General features: G+C 48.8%; 1 protein-coding gene across 12 annotated transcripts in view; it reads left to right on the top strand.

Annotated features, from left to right (window-relative positions):
- ALPK2 (alpha kinase 2) overlaps nucleotides 1-21,306 on the top strand; it is a 150,896-nt gene that overhangs the window by 107,909 nt on the left and 21,681 nt on the right. For 11 of the 12 annotated variants that reach the window (XM_045458303.1, XM_045458293.1, XM_045458300.1 and 8 more), the window contains 6 exons: nucleotides 3,350-6,569; nucleotides 10,317-10,464; nucleotides 13,199-13,326; nucleotides 13,444-13,479; nucleotides 16,776-17,050; nucleotides 18,512-18,600. In XM_045458303.1, the coding sequence (XP_045314259.1) occupies nucleotides 3,350-6,569; nucleotides 10,317-10,464; nucleotides 13,199-13,326; nucleotides 13,444-13,479; nucleotides 16,776-17,050; nucleotides 18,512-18,600 (3,896 nt within the window). Of the gene's footprint in view, nucleotides 1-3,349; nucleotides 6,570-10,316; nucleotides 10,465-13,198; nucleotides 13,327-13,443; nucleotides 13,480-16,775; nucleotides 17,051-18,511; nucleotides 18,601-21,306 lie in introns of those variants that run through there. The other variant, XM_045458304.1, reaches the window with a different exon arrangement.

Raw genomic sequence — 21,306 nt, 5'->3', positions numbered from 1 at the left:
GAGAAAAATCCCATGGTTCCCAATCAAATTTATGGAGTTTCACATCAGCAGCCTACCGTTGGTATGGTTTGTTGCTTGAACATAATTTCCCAAAGGCCAGCAGTCTTTGTCATGTTCACTGCTGCTTTCCCAGTGCTTAGAATAGACCTTGGGGTGTAATATATGCTCAGTAAACGTTTGCCAAGTGGATGGATTTACACGGTTAAGGATTCATCACATTTACATGTGTGGGGCTTCGCTAGGCTATTTTAAATAAAGTGGGATTTTATTTTATTTTATTTTTTGTTTAGTTTTTTTTTTTAAGTTTATTTATCTTAAGAGAGCGAGAGAGAGCAGGGGAGGGGCAGAGAGAGGGAGCGACAGAATCCCAAGCGGGCTCTGTGTTGCCAGCAAGGAGACTGACACGGGGCTCGAACTCATGAATCACGAGACCATGACCTGAGTGGAGATCAAGAGTCGGACGCTTAACCGATTGAGCCACCAAGGTGCCCTGGGATTTTATTTTAAAAGCAAGAAAGGAGAGGAGTGAGTACACCTTAACAGGAACATGACTGCTTTGGAAATCAAGGCATGATACCGTGGCTATGCTGATATATCCCAGTGACCAAACTCACCCTGATCAAGACTTCCTCGTCCTGTGACTCACCCTTTCCAGAGGCCAGTGTCTGCTGGGCATCAGCCTGGAACTCTGTTGTTTGGTAGGAAGTGATAATGGGTGGGGAGCATCCCAGCAAGTAACAGAGTGGCTTTTTAACTGGAGCCCTTTGGGAAGAATTGTCCAGTGCCTGGCAGAGAATTCTACACCAGGCGTCCGCTCCATAAATGTCTGTTGGCACTGATGATGCTGTAGTGATGACAAGATCTTAAAATAAAGGACTGACATAGGTAGTAGAAATTCAGGCCAAGGAAGAAGGCTCGAGAGAGGGTCACCGTGTTTTTAAGTGGACAGTCTTCCCTCATTCCTCAAATCAAGACCAGGGAGTTATCCACATTTTCTACGTTTGATATTTCAGTATATTTGTACCACAGCTCACTATGAAAAAAAAAAAAAAAAACGGAACCAAAAAAGGAAATGAAAAGAACATTCTCTATATGTGCTATAGAGGTGAAACCATACACATGTTAAACTTCTTGGCACCAAAAAGAAAAAAAAAGAAAAAAAAACCCACAACCTTGCTTATTTCCCAGAAGTTGCCTTGTTTTCCTTTTCCATTTTAATGTGATGGGGGATATAGAAAGAGAGTAAATACATTTTCCTTTTTGGAAACACCAGGATGTGAACTAGTAGATCCCCTGCTTATGACTCAGTCTTTTCTTTTTTCTTTTCTTTTCTTTTCTCTTTTCTTTTCTTTTCTTTCTTTTCCTTTTCTTTTTTTTTTCTCTTTTCTTTTTTCTTCTCTTTTCTCCTCTCCTCTCCTCTCCTCCCCTCTCCTCCCCTCCCCTCCCCTCCCCTCCCCTCTCCTCTTTTATTTTCTTTTTTAAATAGAAAGTCAGGAGCAGCCGAAAGCCCAAAGCCCTTCAGATTTAGAGGCTTAGTAGCTGACGTCAGGTTGAGCTGTCTGAACTGGGGCACGGTTCTTTCATTTACTCATTCTTTCAACAAGTGCTTATGGTGCACCTGCTCGGTGCTAATTGTTGTAATAGGCCTTGAATACAACATAGGATGGGAGCTCTTTCCAGATGGGCATATTGCCTGAGTTGTATCCACATCACCTGGGATACTCCCTAGTACATTGGAGGCATTCCATAAATACTTGCTGGATAGATGAATGGTCCCGGCCCTCATGGAGTTTATAGCACAGGAAATTATACTACATTTCTTCTTGTTCCTTTAGCACTAGTGTGCCAACAAGATCAGAATTAAATGAACGTCAGACTAGCTTTAAGGAGCGTGAGAGGTGGCTCCCTGGTGGCAGCAGGCAGCCTTGGAGGGAGGTGTGGTCATGCCCTTGTCCTGTTTCCCACTGGCAGTAAGTGAAGGGATTGACCAGGGGACAGTAAGACCGAGATTCTCCCGTGTGGTTTATGGGAAGGAGCCTCAGGACGCAGAACCACACTGTGCACAGGAACATTCCAGGTCTACTTTGTCACACGCTGGGAGACGCTGTCTGTTCCCCTCTATAAGCCCAGTTATCAGTGTCTGCACACTTGAATGAGGCTGCTGCAAAGCAGGACTCCCGAGGGGTTGGCAGGAAGATGGAGATTCTTCCTGAAATTGAGCAGAAATTCCCTTTGTGTTTGCTGGAACTAATTTTGATATGTATTGAAATAATGGATGAGCTAAGAGTTTTAAGAGACAAGAAATTAGTCCAAGATCTTGTTGCTTCCTTAAACAATAGCCAATGTCACAGAACAGTCAGGGTCTACTCCTCACAATGTGAGATTCCTTCCTTTGATTCCTTCCTTCCTCCCTCCCTCCCTTACCTTTCTCTCTCTCTCTCTCTTCTCCCAACCCTAAGCAGTCCTGAATTTTTTACATCTCCTGGACATGGTTTGCCTGCCACGGGGCATCTGTTCTAATATGGAACAGGTGGGACACCTGGGTGGCTTAGTGGGTTAAATATCCGACCCTTGATTTCTGCTCAGGTTATGATCTCATGGTTTGTAAGTTTGAGCCCTGCATCGGGCTCCGCACTAACAGCGTGGAGCCTGCTTGGGATTCTCCCTCTCCCTCTCTCTCTCTGCCCCTCCCCGTTCATGTGGGTGCTCTCTCTCTCAAAACAAATAAATAAACATTAAAAAAAAAAAAAACAACAAAGTGGAAGAGGTGTTCCAGGATTTTATAGCCTTTTTGAGGTAGATATAATTGACAGTGTTGATGGTCCATCATAACCTCGTTACTTCGTGAAAGGCGGGTTCAAAGGACAGGACTTTCTCCGTTCTTTAGTAATGTTATTAACCAGCAAGCTGTCATATTTTGGGAATAAGGGTTGTCCATTGCTACTTTACAAGCATTGCATATTTCATTTGTTATGATCACGTGAAACGTATCTTTCTGGAAAGACACCCACAAGCTCTGGTGACTGACTTGATCAAACTAGTTTACATGCAATTTATTCCCATCTTTTTTTCCCCCCGAGAAAAGAAATCATTGAATGAGGACTGTCAGAAGGCTTTTTGCTTATAATGGGGAATTGGACCAAGGGCCCCCTGGAACGAACAGTTGCTTAAATTTGCATGTCTCCAGGAAGTCTCTCATAGCTAGAGAGAGTTAGGGGACCAGTGTTTAGATTTCGATCATTCCTGCTACTCTTCTTGTGCGTTATTACGGTCATCAAGGATTAACAGTCATGCCCAGTTGCGGGCTCTCGTAGGAACAATTCTATTAATATCGCTTTCATCTTCCTAGGTGCAAATTCAGGAACCGGTCAGGGGGAGAGACACTCTCAGCCGGATGCCAGCTTTCTCAGAGCCTGCTGGGGAGCAGTCTGCACCTCCTGGGACCACAACAAATTCCTTCCCCAACTTAGGAGGGATCGACGAAGAATACGCATCATTGGCCCGATACCTGGAGCTGGAAAGCTGCAGTCGATGCCCAGAGCACGGAGGCAACCAAGACAGAAAAGACCGCGCACTTGGAAGTTCCTGGGAAGACCTCGGACACGAGCTGAGCACCCCAGACGCCAGTAATGAAAACAGGTCCCCCCGGGAGCTGTCAGCGCTTCTCCCCCAGGAGGGCAGCGCTGACCCTGGGGAGCCCAAGCCTCTCTCCGTTGCTTCCCCTGAACCCACAGATACCATCACCACCCTGGAAACTGCGGGCGGTGGGGCAAGGGGCAGAGAAGCAGCGTGTGTGTTAGAGCTTCTGGAAGCACGTGGCCAAAGAACACGGCCGACCACGGACTCTCCTGCCGGAGCCTCCCCTGATAAATACTCGCCTCACGAAATTTGCTCCACGGACTTAGAGTCGGCAAGAAGTCAAAGCGAAGTATCTGATTTATGTTCTCCAAATGACAAGACGCCGGGCGTTCTTTTTCAGACGCGAGGTTCTGAGCCTCCACAGCCGCCATGCAAGAGCGCCAAGGAGCGAGACTCCGCCATGCCCCCTCTTTTTACCAGTGTTTTCACCTGGAACCTTTCACAAAAAGCCAGTGAAGGGGGCACAGGGAAAAACTTAGCGGCGGTGGAGAATTTCACCTCCACGTTGGTCTCCACAGTACGGGCTGGCCAGGAGACGCCCGGCCCCAGCAACTCAGGAGGCCTTGAGGGAAAACAGCCTCTACGTTCTGAGAACAGCTCTTTTGTGCAGTTGGCAGAAGGCGGCAACGAGGGCCCCAGTAACGGTGGCCCAGACACCACAGACACATCAGCCAGGAATGGCTCAGGTGTAATGTTTCCTCGTGAGACGCCAACGACTTTCACTGCTCATCTGGAGGGTCTTCAGGAGGCCAGGGAGAGTGGAGACACATGGCCCCCAGTTACCATGGCCCCCAAAGTTCACCCAGCCAAATACCTCCCTGTTTCCATTGCCGAGAACAGTCTTGCAGATGGACCCAAGGGGAGCTCACCTCAGGCACCAGATGAAAATATTCTCCACCTCACTTCCCATGCCCAGTTGGGTCATATTTTAAATGATTCCCAAACTGAATCTCTAAAGGAGCCCTCTGGCATGGCTCCCCGTGGACCAGGAGTCCCCATCCACGTTCCTCGGCTCCCAGAGGTAGAGGGCTTCTGTAGCAGCCGCCCTCTCCCCACTGATAACCAGTCTGGAGATAAGAGCCTGACTGTGGACAGGGCAGACAATAGGAGCCTTGGAGAGGATTTCCAAGAAAAAGAAAGTGAAAGAACACAGAGGATCCAGCACGAGAGCTTACCCCCACAGGGTTTTGCTTCCGAGGGTGGTTTCCAAGAAAGGTGGCCCATGACAGCTGTTGCACAAGGGGCAATACACCCAGTGCCCTTGGACCACTTGTCGGCAAACTCCAGGGAGGAGAGCGGGCAGAGCTCAGACCTGGGGCCTACTGTGTGCAAGGTGGCCCACGCCACCGTGGAAGACGATGGTCAGGCTCTGAGCCACACTCCACCTCTCTCTGATATCTTCCTGGAAGGCTCTAGAGAGAGTGGGCCAGGACTTTGGAAAGCGGGCAGAAAGCTGAAGATTATAACTCTGGAAGCTCCCATTTCAGAAGACTGGCTCCCAAGACCACAGACGGGTTCTGAGTGCAAGGAGTTAGAAGCTGGTCCCGTAATTCCTGACAGGGTCTGGGCTCTATCTGATGTTCTCAAGGCTCACAGTCCTCAGGCTGAGTCTGGCCCGGCCCTTGCTAATAACAGAGAAACCCGTGTCAGTGAAAAACGCGCCAGCCGTGCATATTGGAGTAGCCTTTCTTCCCAGTATTTGAGCCAGCCCAGACTCCTGGAGTCATCTGTGGATCCTATAGACGAAAAGGAATTACCCGTCACAGATTTGTCATCAGAGACTTCCAAAACCGGAGAGAAGGAAAACGTGAGTCATGTGAGTCAAAACCGAGAGGAAAACCAAATCAAGGATCATGCTGCCTTCTTTCAACAGTTTCTGACCTGCCCTAAAATCGTAGAATCCTCTGTAGACCCCACTGATGAAGCAGGTGTGATGGTGGGCACCAGGGCTGGGACACCAGGGCCTTCTGAATCCACACCGGCTATCATCAGAGAGGAGAGCAAACTGAATGATGGGAACGTGGGCCAGAGACTGGAAGTCCGACCCGCCATCTTGCAAGTCCCACGTCCTGACGAAGGTGGGGAAACCATTCCAAGTGGATGTGGAATAAGTCAAATACGAGAAGGCAGTAAGAGAAGCTTAGGGGAGGCTGAACAAAGTAAAAACAACAAAGCAGAACCTGTTTTCTCCACTTCACCTCCTTCTAACTGTCTTGCAGTGATGACTCATGCATCTGTTGGCGTTGATAGTCACAACTCCACAGGTCAAGCTCATGACGTCCCCGAGAATGATTTAGTTGAGCCCAGAAACCGCCAATATGCACGTTCTGACTCGAAGGAAAGGGAAGCTGTTGAGAGTGAGTGTGGGAAACCCTCTTCTAGTGGTCTCGCTCCGTTGCCCTGTGCTTCATCTCCCAAAGGAAACACTGCAAACTTTTCAGTAAGCCATACAGTTCGGGAACCTCAAAGAGAGGAGCCCCACACTGGGGAAACCACGCATGTGAGTACCTCTGGCTCTCCAGCAGTGACCTCGGCATCTAGTTCAGGTGAATGTGCCTCGGAGAAAGCTCCTAAGATATTACAGCACCCATGTCAACAGGGCTCCAACCTGGGCTGTGGGAGAAGAACCAGGGAAGAGAATCTCGGTCACACGGCAGCCCAGACCCTCAGGTTCCCAAAAGCCCCACCGGCAGGGAGTGGCTCAGAGGAGGTCAAGAAGCCAGAAACCTCAGGGGGTGGACATTTAGCTGAGGGCGTAAAGAAGAAAATTCTGTCCAGGGTGGCCGCCCTGAGGCTGAGATTGGAAGAGAAGGAAAATGTCTTAAAGAGCTCAAGTTTTCTTAAAAAGATTCCTAAACTCGAAACACCGGCATCATGCACAGAGGAGGAAAAAGACGCAAAAAAGCCACCTTGCAAAAGAGAAGGGAAAGGTGAGGTGCTGTTGCTTTCTGTCGTTGGTAACGTTTGGGTTTGTGAACCAGATGTCTGGTGTCCTTCTGAGTCCTCTGCGTTTAAGGTGAGGGTCCACTGGATAGGCATTGGTGGCTTGGCAGTGACCAAATGGTGGCCTGGCCTGTATGCTCGTGGTTCTCAAGCTCCACTGGCCTCAGCATCCCCTGCAAGGCTCGTTGAAATGCAGATCGTTGGGCTTCCCCCTCCAGAGTTTCCGGTTCAAGGTGTGGGTTCGAGAAAGTGCGTGTCTAACAAGTTCCCAGGTGATCTGGAGAGAGAATCACTGAATAGGCTGCCTGTGGGTAGGTTGAAATCGAGGGAGTAGGATTAAGATGACTTTCTGTCTCATTACCCTTTAAAAAACATTTTAAAAGATAAACAGAAGCGTTCATCAGTGTCGCTAATTAGTATAATTCAACAGACCACACACAGCAAGCAGGATTTACGGAAGTAAACATTCAGGGATAATTTGGGAGCCTCTTTTTTAATTGGTGATTTTCATTAACAGCAGCTTACTTGAATCCCGGGTTTCCTTCCGAATTTGAGCGTAAGGTTTCTTTCCAGCTCACCCTCCTCTTCATCTGGGTCGGAAGCGCCCTCTGAAACCTCCGTTCCAGGTTTCAGGCCACGTGAGGCTCAGGGCCCTGGCAATTTCAGTCGCTTTTGCACTGCGGGGGAGGGGGGGGTCACGTGACCCCAAGCTCCATCCCTTAACCCAAATTTTAGCCTCTTTCATTTCAGAGCTCTTTTTTGCCTTCCCACGGGCGGGACGAGTCAAAAGAGAAGACCCCGCAGTGAGGTCGTGGAGCTGCGTGTGTCAGAGCCCGACGCTGGGGCCCCCTTTTACCCCAAAGGGGGGGGGCAGGGCTTTTCTCCTTCCTGAGTGTCCCGACCTCCACACGGGCGCTCATGATTCCCAGCACACATCACCTAGGCCCTCAGCGCCCCCTGCAGCCAGGAGTAAATACAAAACTACCTTCTGAAGAGTTTTGGGGGGCATCCGACCAGTTTTCTAGTATATAGGTTTTAAAACCTATTTAGGGGCGCCTGGGTGGCCCAGTCGGTTAAGCCTCCGACTTCAGCTCAGGTCATGATCTCGCAGTCTGTGAGTTCGAGCCCCGCGTCAGGCTGTGTGCTGACCACCCAGAGCCTGGAGCCTGCTTCACATTCTGTCTCTCTCTCTCTCTCTCTCTCTCTCTCTCTCTCTGCCCCCCCGCCCCGCTCACACACTCTCTCTCAAAAATAAACAAAAGTGAAAAAAAATTTTTTTGAAACTGCTTTAAAGACAACAGAGCAGTATTTTGAAAGATCTCTGAAGTGGTTTCAACCCAAAGGGAAATGTCTATTTGGAATCCTTGTCCGCGGTTGTCCGAGTTACTATGGGAACACAGACTATCCTGAAAAGCAGAAGCTGGTGGAGTTTGCTCTCAGAGACTGCGTGGCTTCCCTGAGCACTGCATTCTGGGAGGGGAGCACTGTCACACCAGAGACCCCTTGGGGAAGGAGTCTGTGTATGTGTGTGTGTGTGTGTGGACAGAAGCACGTGACTCAGAGGACTCAAAGAAATAAAACTGAGTAACCTTTCTTGGGGACATTCACAGCTTTGTACTCACCTGGCGGGAGGGGGCTGTTCTATCCTTTCCCATTAACCCTTGACCCGAACGTGCACAGAAGAGGAACCTAGCCACACTGAAGGCTGTCCTTTATCCCCATTCCCCGTTCCATCCGATACAAACAGGGGTCCTTCCTAAAGCCCTGAGGCCTCTTGCTCAGAGACCCTCATTTTGCTTTGCTTCCCATTTTTGGCCCTTCCCTCTATCCTCCCAGGTTTCTGGGTTCAGAACTTCTAGTGGGCAGTGGACAGAGTTGGCAGCTTTAGGGACATTGGGGTCTCCACAAAACCATCCATGAAGACTGCCATCACATTGTGCTGGAAGGCTCCTTGAGGACTTAAGTTCCAGACGAGGAGGCGGGCTTGGGCAAGACTCTGGAGCGAGAGTCTGAGACTGTGGGCCTCAGTACCTAACGCAGCCAGCCGCGTAGGACCGAATAATCCGAAATGGGTTTTGCCATCACTAAACTTGGTATATCTTCTCTCTCTGCCATGATATTGTTAGTGTCTTCAGTTACTCTCTAGTGGAGGGATTTGTCCCCCGAGTGGCTCATTAGTACTTCCTGGGAAGAAAACAAGCTTTTTTTTAAAAAAAAAAAAAATTTTTTTTTAACGTTTATTTATTTTTGAGACAGAGAGAGACAGAGCATGAACGGGGGAGGGTCAGAGAGAGAGGGAGACACAGAATCTGAAACAGGCTCCAGGCTCTGAGCCATCAGCACGGAGCCTGACGTGGGGCTCGAACTCACGGACCGTGAGATCGTGACCTGAGCCGAAGTCGGACGCTTAACCGACTGAGCCACCCAGGTGCCCTGAAAACAAGCTTTTAAATACGTTGGCATCAAAGAGAGAGGAGAAGGCACATTTAACCCATCGACTGCTGCCCAGCAGTGGGATCTGAGGTAGCGGGGAAACAAAGCGTTGGCACTGGGGACTTCAGGCTTGGCCGGGGATCACACAGTGTTTTGAGTTACCACGGCTGCGGCGCTGTGGAGCTTGGCCTGCACGAGGACGGACACCTCGTTGCCAGGAATCCAGCCAAGTCATTCTGCCCACCTGGCGGGGCCAGCCATCTCGTCTCGTTCTGCTGTCTGTGCTGCTGCCCCGTGGCTGTCCCGAGGAATGACACACTCAGCTGGCCTGCAGTGCCCTGATCCCTGATGTTAAAAGGCGATATTCAAGGAGCTCAGCCCAGCCTCCCCCCACCCCGCGCCCCACACACCAGGGAATTATTTCCTGATTGATCGTGTTTCATTCAAGGAGACACATCTGTCTCTTTTGCTGATGAAATCGCTATCAGATATCACTGCAATCCGCTCGGGTATCTTCAGCAAAGACAGCGGATCAAGGGGAAAGATGGGGGAGAATTATTCACTAAATATCTTATTGTTGCTTTGCCTTTTATATCTGGGGGCGTAACCACAATTACTTGGATAACCCGGATTTTGTCCTGCTCCCTAAGCCCCAGCTCTGATTTTGACCTGGATTACCTGGCGATCATTTAAATACGGCTCTATTTGGCTCAGGGTTTATAGACTAGGTATCCACAATCCCCAAGCCTCTTCTTAAAAAAAAAAAAAAAAAAAAGCCTCTCACATTCTACTTCATTTCGTGCACCCTAGATCTCACTTTGGGACTTTAATTTTTGTTAATGTTTATTATTTTTGAGAGAGAGAGAGAGAGACAGAGTGCACACGTGAGCAGGGAAAGGGCAGAGAGAGAGGGAGACACAGAATCCGAAGCAGGCTCCAGGCTCCGAGCTGTCAGCACAGAGCCCGACGCGGGGCTCAAACTCGCAAGTTGAGATCATGACCTGAGCCAACGTCAGACGCTTAAATGACTGAGCCACTCAGGTGCCCCACTTTGGGAGTCTTAAGTAATGAAAAATGAGATTTTTCTATTAGATTGATTTGCTCATTTTCTGAATGTTTAGGCGAGTCACATCTTCCCTCAGACACTTGGTTTCCTCATCCATAAATTGAGGGGGATAATTATCCCCATTCTTGGGATTGCTGTGAAAATTAAATGCGATAAAATGGGAAAGTCTTCTGGCCACTGTGAAACTCTCTGCCACTATTGTAAGAACACTGACCTGAAACTCTCTCGTTTCCAGCTCCGATATTACTAAAAAAGATCCAAGCCGAGATGTTCCCTGACCACTCTGGGAATGTAAAATTAAGCTGCCAGTTTGCAGAAATTCATGAAGATTCTACGGTCTGGTGGACAAAGGATTCAAAGTCAGTAGCCCAAGTGCAGAGAAGGTGGGATATTTGCCTGGTTACTTTTCATGGTTGTTGCTGGTTTCACAACGTAGTTCTAAAAGAAAATAGTGATAGGAAGTAAAAAGGAAAATTGAAGCTGAAACCCCACTCACTTAAGTATCCGAGACAAGGAAGGAACGAAGACAGAGGTCTACACAGGGAAAGCAGGGAAGGGTTCTTACTCAGGCTCTGCCACCCCCAAGTCTTGTGGCCTCAAAAAATCATGAAATGTGTCACGATGCTTTTAAAATCAGGGGAACATGCGGGGCGCCTGGGTGGCGCAGTCGGTTAAGCGTCCGACTTCAGCCAGGTCACGATCTCGTGGTCCATGAGTTCGAGCCCCGCGTCAGGCTCTGGGCTGATGGCTCAGAGCCTGGAGCCTGTTTCTGATTCTGTGTCTCCCTCTCTCTCTGCCCCTCCCCCGTTCATGCTCTGTCTCTCTCTGTCCCAAAAAAAATAAATAAACGTTGAAAAAAAAAAAATTAAAAAAAAAATAAAATCAGGGGAACATGATGGGGTGCCTGGGTGGCTCAGTCATTTCGGTTTCTGACTTCGGCTCAGGTCATGATCTGACCGCTCGTGAGTTTGAGCCCCGTATCGGGCTCTGTGCTGACAGCCGGGAGCCTGGAGCCTGCTTCAGCTTCTGTTTCTGTCTCTCTGCCCCTCCCCTGCTCATGCTCTCTCGTGCTCAAATATAAAATAAAACCTAAAAAAATAACTTTAAATCAGGGGAACATGCCAAATCATCTTCTAGTCTGAGGTTCCACAGTCCCAAGATTATAGAGCTCTCTTCTGTTTGTGAATCTGTGTTTTTTCTCTTTCACAAATTCCTACTAGCCTGCCAAATTTCAAAGCTAAGAAGGAGAATCCAAGGGAAAAAAAAAAAAAAAAAAAAAAACAATCCATGAAGTAATAGAAAGTAGCAGGTATTGAAGGTGATAAGTAACCATTTCTGAGATGGGAAAAGCTGTGTATTTCTGGGGCCCTAGGTTAGAAGAGGAGAGGAGAGGAGGGGAGGGGAGAGAGAGAGAGAGTGAGAACCATTGCCGAGAGTACCCGTGTGGAACAAAGCTGACGAATGGCTCCCTAAGCGCCTTGCTGGCAATAAATGCTTGTTCACGTGAGCCGTGGGCCATGGGCTTCACCCAACACACCTGAGGGAGTGTGGCTTATTCTAAATTTTTTTTTTTTCAACGTTTATTTATTTTTGGGACAGAGAGAGACAGAGCATGAACGGGGGAGGGGCAGAGAGAGAGGGAGACACAGAATCGGAAACAGGCTCCAGGCTCTGAGCCATCAGCCCAGAGCCCGACGCGGGGCTCGAACTCACGGACCGCGAGATCGTGACCTGGCTGAAGTCGGACGCTCAACCGACTGCGCCACCCAGGCGCCCCAAGTGTGGCTTATTCTAAAACAGATCACCTGGCTCAGTGGACATAACTCAAGCCCCAGATGCTTCTTTCTGCTGAGGGAAGTCCCCGTTCAGCTCCCTGAGTCACAGGAGGTGTCCTGTCCCCTTAATCTCGTTGCAAGGAGCCTGAAAAAGGAAGAAAAATCGAGTTTTTTTGTATAATGAAATCAAATACGTTTGCTTGGAGCATACGTCTGGAAATTATGCTCCAAATGCCATAGTGATGGCAGATTCGAGCTGTAATTTCTATAACATCCCTCCAGAAAACCTAACTGGATTGTGACAGATGGAATGATGCCACGCAGCCTAAAACGTTGCCATTACCCTGCCTGTCTTATGTATGGCTTAGGAAGAATGATAATGGAGAATAAGTGGCTGGGCTTAAAAAAAAAAAACAACCAAGACCACTCCCTAGAGCTTTATAAAAAGAAGCACTAATCATTCATTTAAAGCACTTTCTGTAGCTGTCAGCCAAGGGTAATTAACCAGTAGGGTTTTGGCAATCTTGCTCTGAGCTCAGACTTGGCATTTGAATCTTTTGGGTCCATTTTCCATTTGAGATGTCTTTAGAAAACCTAGCCTCCCTGTAGGGAGCATACGACATTAGTAGGCCTGCCATTTACTGGTGACATGTGGCCAGGCCTTTACACTTGACCGACGTTGGCTTCATTTTGTCTGGGCAGCACTGATTTGGGAGCACCCATTTGCCTTTTCTTCTTCTCCTCCTCCCCCTCCTCCTCCTTCTCTTTCCTCACCACCACCACCACTGGTTTTTCTGTTCGTGGCACAGTGCCTGGAACTTAATAATTTGGGGCGGGTGGATGGATAGGCAGTATTCACTAGAAGAGTACCCTATTCAAAAACACCCTCAGCCATGGGTCCTTACCTACAGCAAAGACCCCCTTTCGCTTGTCCCGTATTGTGTCTGGGTTTAGATTTGGTTTAGAGCTTTCAGGTCTCCTTCAAGCCCAGAGCACCTGGGTCAGTAACGTCACTGAGGTGAATTCTGAGCAGAAATGTTAATGACGGCCCCCAGAATTCACATTTCCGGTTCTTGGCTCTGCAGGTCACAGCCAAGGCTCCCAAATGGTTTTGATTCCTATTGCCTATTTGGAGAGAGGATGTTAAAGCAAAATTGCACCAATCATCTCCCACAGATAAAAATGAATTATGCAAACAGCTTATCGAGACCTTGTTCTTTAGCCAGCCCACTAGCCCCAAATGTCAGGGCAGGGAAGCACCTGTTCCTTTCTCCTTAAGCGTGTTAGAAAAATGCAGCTTCAGAACGATGAAGCGTTCCAACATTCATGTCCCCTATTGCAGGGCAGACGACACCTCGGCTGTGTCCTTGGCCATCGTCCAAGCCGGTCAGAAGGACCAGGGCATCTACCGTTGCTGCATCAAGAACAGTTACGGCAAAGCGACCTCTGAGTTTAACCTTACTGCTGAAGGTAAGCCTCAGCCTGTCCGTTTCAGGCGATAAACCACGAGACACGCCCCCCCTCCCCCGGCCCCCGTCCAGAATGCCCACGTGCACTGAAGACCCTCTCTTCTTTGTCTTCTTCTAGTTCTGAAACAACTTGCGAGTCAGCAGGATATTAAAGGTAAGCTGACCCGAGTTGGATGTCCAAGGACATGGGCCACTCCACAAAGCGAGAGCTCGCTCCTGGAATCAAGGGTTGAAACAATATCCCCATCGACTCTTCCAACCAAGTAGGGGAGAGCGCAGGAATGACTGGGAAATGAATGACAATTCCTGAGCTATTTCAAGCTGGTGGCGAGGCCCGTAATAAGTGCGTGAGGCTACCAACGTGCAGAGGTGTAGTGTTTATGAAAGATCGGACTGGGGCGCGCAGTTGTTGAGGATGTGTCGGTGGGGGCCTTGGGGTCAGACTCCTTCCTTGAAGCCTCAGGCTTGCGTCCAGCCCCTCTGCAGCGGGTTTTCAGCGTCTGGCACTGACACAGCCTGGTTTGTTGCTTCGGTTTACTTCCCAGTTTGACTCACTAAGCAGATCCCAAAGACAGTCAGGTGTCCTAGGAGAACCCCATTCCTTCGCATCTTCGTGGAAATGAAAGATGAGTTTTGGTGCTTTCCTTTGGCATTTTGGCACTGGTCCCGGTCCCCTTGATCTCTCGGATGAAGAAGCCTCAAATAACTTCTTTATCACCTTTCTTATTTGGTGATAAACATTTTATTAGTTGAATTCTCCCGAGGAGGAACACATAACATTTTACAGGCTGGGCTCTAATTAAAAACTAATAAAACCCAGCTCGTGGGAAAGCCCAAAAATGAATGATGGTTCAAATAAAACACAAGCTAGCACAATTTAATGATCGCACATGGGGCTTTCAAAGGGAAGTCCTAAGATTTATTTTTTTCCTTTCACTGTTTTATCTTTGTTAAGTAGGCTTTCTGTTGGAAATTATAGACCAGATTGTTAATTATACCCCATACAGTACTATAGAAAAAAAATTACCTTCTTCTTTCTAAGCACACAGTCGGAAACAACTTTTGTATTAAATCTGATGCATTTTTTAAGCACTCAGTGCAGTTGTTGTTGTTAATAATAATTGAGTTTTAGAAATTTGGGGATTTTGAAGGAGAATAGAATGGGATAAATATAATTCATATTTATTGGGCTGTATACATAAAACACTTCCTATATTCTTTAAGTGGTATTAGGGGCCAAATTGTTAAAATGAAATCATTTGTGCAACTAGAATTAAGAAGATTTGGGTTATATAAAAAGCATCCCTTTTTCTAAGTGATCCAGTTTTTGAATTTAACTTAAAAAAAAAACCTATACTCTTCTCTGTAAATTAATTTTCTTTCTAGTTCTGTCACTAAAGATGAAATCTATGATAAATAATCTCTTAAAATTTGCCTGGGGGGCACCTGGGAGGCTCCGTCAGTTAAGTGTCTGACTTTGGCTCCCGTCATGATCTCCCGGTTCGTGAGTTCGAGCCCCGCATTGGGCTCTGTGCTGACAGCTCAGAGCCTGGAGCCCGCTTCGGATTCTGTGTCTCCCCCTCTCTCTCTGCCCCTCCCCCGCTCATGCTCTGTCTCTGTCTCTCTCTCTCTCAAAAATAAATAAACATCAGAAACATTTTTTTTTTTTTTAATTTGTCTGCGACAGTGTCCCAATTGCCTGCCTGTTCCCTTGCTTCTCCACCATAGATCTTTCTAGAAACCTGGGACAGGTTACTTGGCCTGAGGCTCCTGCTCACCATCGTGAAATCCTGGAGGATCTTCCTACACACGCTCTTTCCACAGGCATCTTCAGCACTTTTTCTTTTCTTTTTTTTCTTTTTTTTTTTTTTTAATTTTTTTTTTTTCAACGTTTATTTATTTTTGGGACAGAGAGAGACAGAGCATGAACGGGGGAAGGGCAGAGAGAGAGGGAGACACAGAATCGGAAACAGGCTCCAGGCTCTGAGCCATCAGCCCAGAGCCCGACGCGGGGCTCGAACTCACGGACCGCGAGATCGTGACCTGGGTGAAGTCGGACGCTTAACCGACTGCGCCACCCAGGCGCCCCTTTTCTTTTTTTTCTTTTAGAGATGACAGAGAAAGAGAGAGAATCCTAAGCAGGCTCCACACTCAGCACAGAGCCCAACACAGGGCTCAATCCCGTGACCCTGGGATCATGACCTGAGCTGAAATCAAGAGTCTGACATTCAATCCACTGAGCCACCCAGGCACCCCCAGCACTTTTACTGTTTGAGTCCCCCTCAAACAGGTCGATACTCTCGGACAATAATTTTCATCTCTGTATACCTTTAGTAGCTCGCTTCAGTCACTGGCTGCTCTTCAAACACGTGACCTGAAAATATTTTTAAAAGCAGAGAAAAATGTTTCTCTAAAGAGTCTAAATAGAAACGTGAAGTGAGATTTTCACACGACCCGTGATTTCTTTCTTGTTTTAAACATTCAGAAAGATGTGAGTCTTCATCGACTTCGAGGATTAAAGGGCGCTAAAGAACTCTAACCAAACGGATTTCGTTGAAAGCTGTCTTCTTCTCTTCTCTCAGCCCACCAGAAGGCTGACCTGTTCATCTCTAGGTTAGAAGGGAACCTTTCGATTGCATCCGTGGTCACCTGAAACGTGGAGAATCCACTATGAGAAAACCCGGTGCTAGAAAAAAATAATTCTACTTTTCTTTTTACACATAAATCCAAAATAATCAGGCTTTTTTTTTTTTTCAGTGTCTCCTCAGACGAGGTTCTTTTTAACTGTTTTGTCCCTGCCTACCTATTTCTTATAGCTACCACAGACATTCTCAACATGGGGAAACGATATTGCCCCCGAGAAGACAAAAATTGGTTCTTGAGGAGGCAAAAAAACTTACTCTGATTGTGTGTGAAGCACAGATAGACACACATAAACGGATATACAGGACCTCTGTGGGATTGAAATTTATGGGGGGGGGGATCAATTAAAAAAAAGTCTGAAAAGACTCCTTTCGGGGGCAGTCATGAGAAAAAGGGCTGAGAAACTGATCTGTCATGTCTTATCGTTGGTTCCTCCTTCCCCCTCCACACTTCAGCTTGCCTTTGGTTACCTTTCGTGGTCCTGTCTGTATTTTCCAGATCTGTCTAAACTTCTTTTCCTGGTCTCCCCAGTTTCTCCCTCACCGGTTTTCTCCCCTCTCCAGTGAGATCCACTGGAGCCTCATACCGATCTTCCTGCCTCCTCGAGGACTTGTCCCCCCCCCCCCCCCCCCCCCCCCGCCTTCTCATCTTTGAGCTGTGCCTCTCTCTGTTGGGAGTTCTGTGTGGTCTCCCGTCCAGGTTCTACAGGCCAGCCTTGTCCTCGTCCCTGTGTGGGAACAACCATGAGCCAAGAAGCAGGATGGGGGCTGGGATATTCTGTCCAACTAAAGGTGAGGTGTGTTTTAGGATGTGAAGAGATTGAATTCAGCCAACTCATCTTCAGAGAAGACTTCCTCAGGGACAGCTACTTTGGGGACCACCTGCGAGGTCAGATCGCCACGGAGGAGCTGCACTTTGGAGAAGGGGTCCACCGGAAAGCCTTCCGCAGCAAAGTGATGCAGGGCCTCATGCCCGTCTTCCAGCCCGGCCACGCCTGCGTGCTCAAGGTGCACAACGCCGTTGCCTACGGGACCAGAAACAACGATGAGCTCATCCAGAGGAACTACAAACTCGCTGCCCAGGTGGGCCCACCTGCCCTACAGAGTCACGTGGGGTGTGAGGGGGGGACCCACGAGAGCCTGAGATGAAAGTCAGACTCGGAATTGTTGGGAGTGTCTCCAAGAGGGTGTTTCTCTCCCTTTGGGGTGTGGCTGTAAGGGAGCCCCTGGATCAAGCCCGAATGCTGGGAACCATGTCTGAGTTCTCGGGGTAATTTCTTGCCCTCATGCCAGCCAGATGGGACTCACCCTGTGTCTGGAGGCCCCTCACCGGCTCTGACCTGGGCTGGGATCATTTCTGTTTCTAGGAAGCCCCATGAGGTCCTTGCGTCCACTCAGACACAGGATGATGTGGAAGGTGGGGGGTCCAAGCTACAGGGGATGCCAGGATTCCCAAGCATCCCCAAGGGCATAGTTTCTAGATTCTTGTTTACTTTATGGAAGGGGGTGGGCTATATTCAGAGGGGGCAGCAGGTGTCCTGTTTCTTGCCTTCTTGAGTTTGGGTCAATGTTAGCCTATAAGCTATGAAGGGAGACTGATCCAAGGCTCTAGCTAAGCTCCCATCTCCCTGTGTTATTGAGTCACAGAACCTTGAGACAAGAAGAGAACATGGGCTTCCCTCCCTGCCTCCCACTTTGGTCTGAGTATTTCACTCTTGACACCAAGAGTATCGAGAGCCTGACCCAGAGCAGTGGCCGAGCTTTCAGGACAGCTGGGTCTAGCTCTTTCGCAAGCTAGGCACCCTTCTAAAATTATTACCTATAAAATGAATAGGTTATACTTCAGTGAATCTCTTAGATGCCATCAAGCACTAGCCCTCCAGGATTGTCTTAGGTGTGGTGAGGTCCGCTGGGACTTGGGGCTCATGAAGGCAGCCCCTCTTTTGAGTACAGAGTTTTGCCAATCGTATTCCTTCCTCCTCCAAGTCAACCCTTCTCTTTTCTTTTCTTTCACTATGTATTTTTTCCATCTCAAATACCATCTGATCCAGTCAGGGAAAGCCCCCAGCGTCCACACTCCCTCTTGAAAGACCCCACTGAGTAGAAAGCAGAATCCAGTTTGCCCTTTCCTAAGCCAACAGTGTTGCCAAGGTGTTGGCTACCCACAACTCTAATTACACCTTTGAAGAAGAGCTTCAGATGGGAGAGCTCAGCACACCCCGAGCTGTGCCCGACATCCTGCCATGGGGCCAGTCCCCTTAGCCCAGGATGAATTTCAGCCATGTGCGTTCTAGAAATTTGATAGTTCAGAACGCCTGGTCCTAGAGACCACTTGAGCTTTACCTGGATAGTTCCTCCGAGTCTCAGAGTTCTCTGCAAGTGGACAACTCGAGTCTGCAATAATTGTTGCTTCTGTGCCTGCAACCAGGGGGTGGGTTGGGGAATCCACTGGCTTGACTTTTTATTGGGAAGTCTGATTAGCTTTACCGGCAACTCTGAATTTCTTCTACTCACTTGTCTTTCCCTTGTGTTTGGGTGATGTAGGAATGCTATGTCCAAAATACTGCCAGATACTATGCCAAGATCTATGCTGCCGAAGCACAGCCTCTGGAAGGCTTTGGAGAAGTGCCAGAGTGAGTGTGTTTACTCTCTCTTGTATTATCACCCTGGTTTCTTGGGGACTTGGAGGGATGAGAGGGTGAGAAGGACCAGTGGGACAAGCATTTCGCCTGGTCTCTCTGTCTGGAAGCCATGAGGCCACACTGGGCTGCTAAAAGCCATCAGAATGAGTGACCTTAGCAAGCAGGATTTTTGTAAAATGAGGGGTACTGGGTCAAAGAGTACATTGGAATTAGGGCCATGGATACAAATGGAGTTCACTCGTCCAAATGGTGACAGAAGTGAAGGAAGCCAGGGAAGGGGAATGAAACGTGAGGGCAGAGACCCATCAATGGAAGGCGATGATCGACGATCGTAGTTTTTTTTGTTTTTTTTCCCCAATATATGAAATTTATTGTCAAATTGGATCGCAGTTTTTAAAATGAGGAGGTGTGACCATGTTTGTAGCCTTGGGGCAGAGAGAGGAAATAAAGAGTCAAGGTGATAGTAATCAATAGAAGACAAAACTTGAGACCTGGTGTTGGCCAATGTTCTCTGTAAAGGGCCAGATCATTACTCTTTTAGGCTTTGTGGGCCAGTAGGCAAAATAGAAGCCATTATGGGGTGCCTGGGTGGCTCAGTCACTTAAGCGTCTGACTTTGGCTCAGGTCATGATCTCGCAGTTTGTGAGTTCGAGCCCCACGTCGGGCCCTGTGCTGACGGCTCAGAGCCCGGAGCTGCTTCGGATTCTGTGTCTCCCTCTCTGTCTGCGCCTCTCCCATTCGCACTCTGTCTCTCTTTCCCAAAAGTAAATAAACTTTAAAAAAATTTTAAAAAAGAAGCTATTATGTTGATACTTGCATAACAAGAAAGAAAACCAGTATCTACAAATCTTGGTTGATAAGTGTCAAAATATATTAATAATTGAATTCAATTCTTTAGTGTATAAGTTTACTAATGAGAAGAATGGAATTCTTTTTTTTAAATTTTTTTAAATGTTTATTTATTTTTGAGAGAGAGGCAGAGCACAAGTGGGAGAAAGGTAGAGAGAGAGGAGACAGAATCTGAAGCAGGCTCCTGGCTCTGAGCTGTCAGCACAGAGCCTGACATAGGGCTCGAACCCATGAACTGCGAGCTCATGACCTGAGCCAAAGTTGGTCGCTCAACTGACTGAGCCACCCAGGCGCCCCATTTTGCTAACTTTTTAAAGCAACTTGGCTTACCCTTGGGGTTCAGAGTTAGTGTTCCCCTCTGATCACATCAATTCCAAATATTCGTGTGTGAAAACCATTCTTGGCTTGTGGGCTGTAAACAGGCATCGGACCGGAGTTGGCCCACAGGCAATGGTTTGCGGACCCTGTGCCTCTCCGCAGTGAGTAGCAGCCGAGGCGGATTCAGGCACATCCTTCCACAAGCTCTGATGCGATTTCTTCCTTGCTCAGTGATGAATGGGAATGGCCAGCTGTGACTTCACATCTTGCTCGGTGCAGAGTAGCTGTGTTTGGGGGGTGGCAGGGGCCAGCAGTGCGTCCCTGGGGTGGAACTCAGGGAGAAGCATCAGGAAGCTTCAGTTCAGGTAGGGTGGGGGGGAAGCGGGGACCAGGAGGAGCGGCTCAGGTTGGCTTGTGTGCGTGCGTGAGTGAGCAGGAGGGACACGAAGCTAGGGGCGATGCTCCCCGCGTCGCCCCCCCCCCCCACCGCCCCGCTTCGCCTCCTACCAGCTTATTTCTACTCGGTCTTTACCACTCGCGTGCCGCTGCACTGCTCCTGGAGAGCCTGCTATCTTCCTTAGTTAAGAGTAGGCAGCTGGAAGCTTCTCCACTGTGCACCCTTCCCAGCGGTTGTCCCTGCAAAGCAGGGACCATGTCTCTTTCATGTTCGCTCTCCTGGTGAGGTTTGTGAGATTCTGGCACAAGCTGTTCAGGGGCGTGTCAGAGGTTGGGGAGAAGTGAGAAGCCAGTGAAGGAGCCAGGGAAAGAGGAAGCAATGAAGCAGGAAGAAAACCAAGAGGAAGGGAGTTTCTGGAAGCAGTGGGAAGGGGACTCCGAGAGATCAGCCGTGTCAGGCGCCCCTGAGGGCAAGTAAGACAAGGGCGGAGAAGAGACCGTTAGACTCTGCAACACAGAGTCTGCAACACAAGCTGCTGGTGCCCTTGACCGAAGCTTCCTTAGTGGGAGAGCATCTCTGAGTGGGTTCAAGAGACAAAGGGAGGGGAGGGATGGCAGACGGTGAGTCTGCAACTGACCTGGGTTTTGACGTAAACTGAGTCAGTAGTTGAGTGGGTTATGGGCCCCACGGGCTGCCCGGAGCTATTTCAGCAAGTCGCTATGCCACTGGCAGTGAGTCGGTTTCCCAGAGGAAAATGGGATGCAGGAATGTGGGGAATGCTTGCTAGAGCCACATCCTGGGGCACCAGAGGGGTCGGGCAGATCTAGGGCACCAGCGGAAGAAGTGGTTTGGGGTGGGGGGGAGCCAGGAGGCTTCGTCCACAGTGGGGGCGGGGAGGGGAATATACGGGCACAGACTGAGGAGGCGGGACCGTGCAGCTCTTAGAAGCTCTCTGTTGCAGCCTTCACAGTAAAACAGGAAGCGAGGTCATCAGTTGAAAGTGAGGTTGGGGAGGAGGTGCGGGCAGTCGGAGGAGGGAAGAGCAGGTTTGACATAGTCATGGTGGTGGTGGGCGGGTCGGGTGACCGTGAACGGATTGTGCTGACAGCCACATTCCGGATCTGATCACTTCT

The sequence above is a fragment of the Leopardus geoffroyi genome, chromosome D3 (genome assembly GCF_018350155.1).
Source record: "Leopardus geoffroyi isolate Oge1 chromosome D3, O.geoffroyi_Oge1_pat1.0, whole genome shotgun sequence".
NCBI classification, from domain to species: Eukaryota; Metazoa; Chordata; class Mammalia; order Carnivora; family Felidae; genus Leopardus; species Leopardus geoffroyi.
Note: the sequence above shows the minus strand (reverse complement) of the source record. Positions and strands in the feature narration are given on the sequence as shown.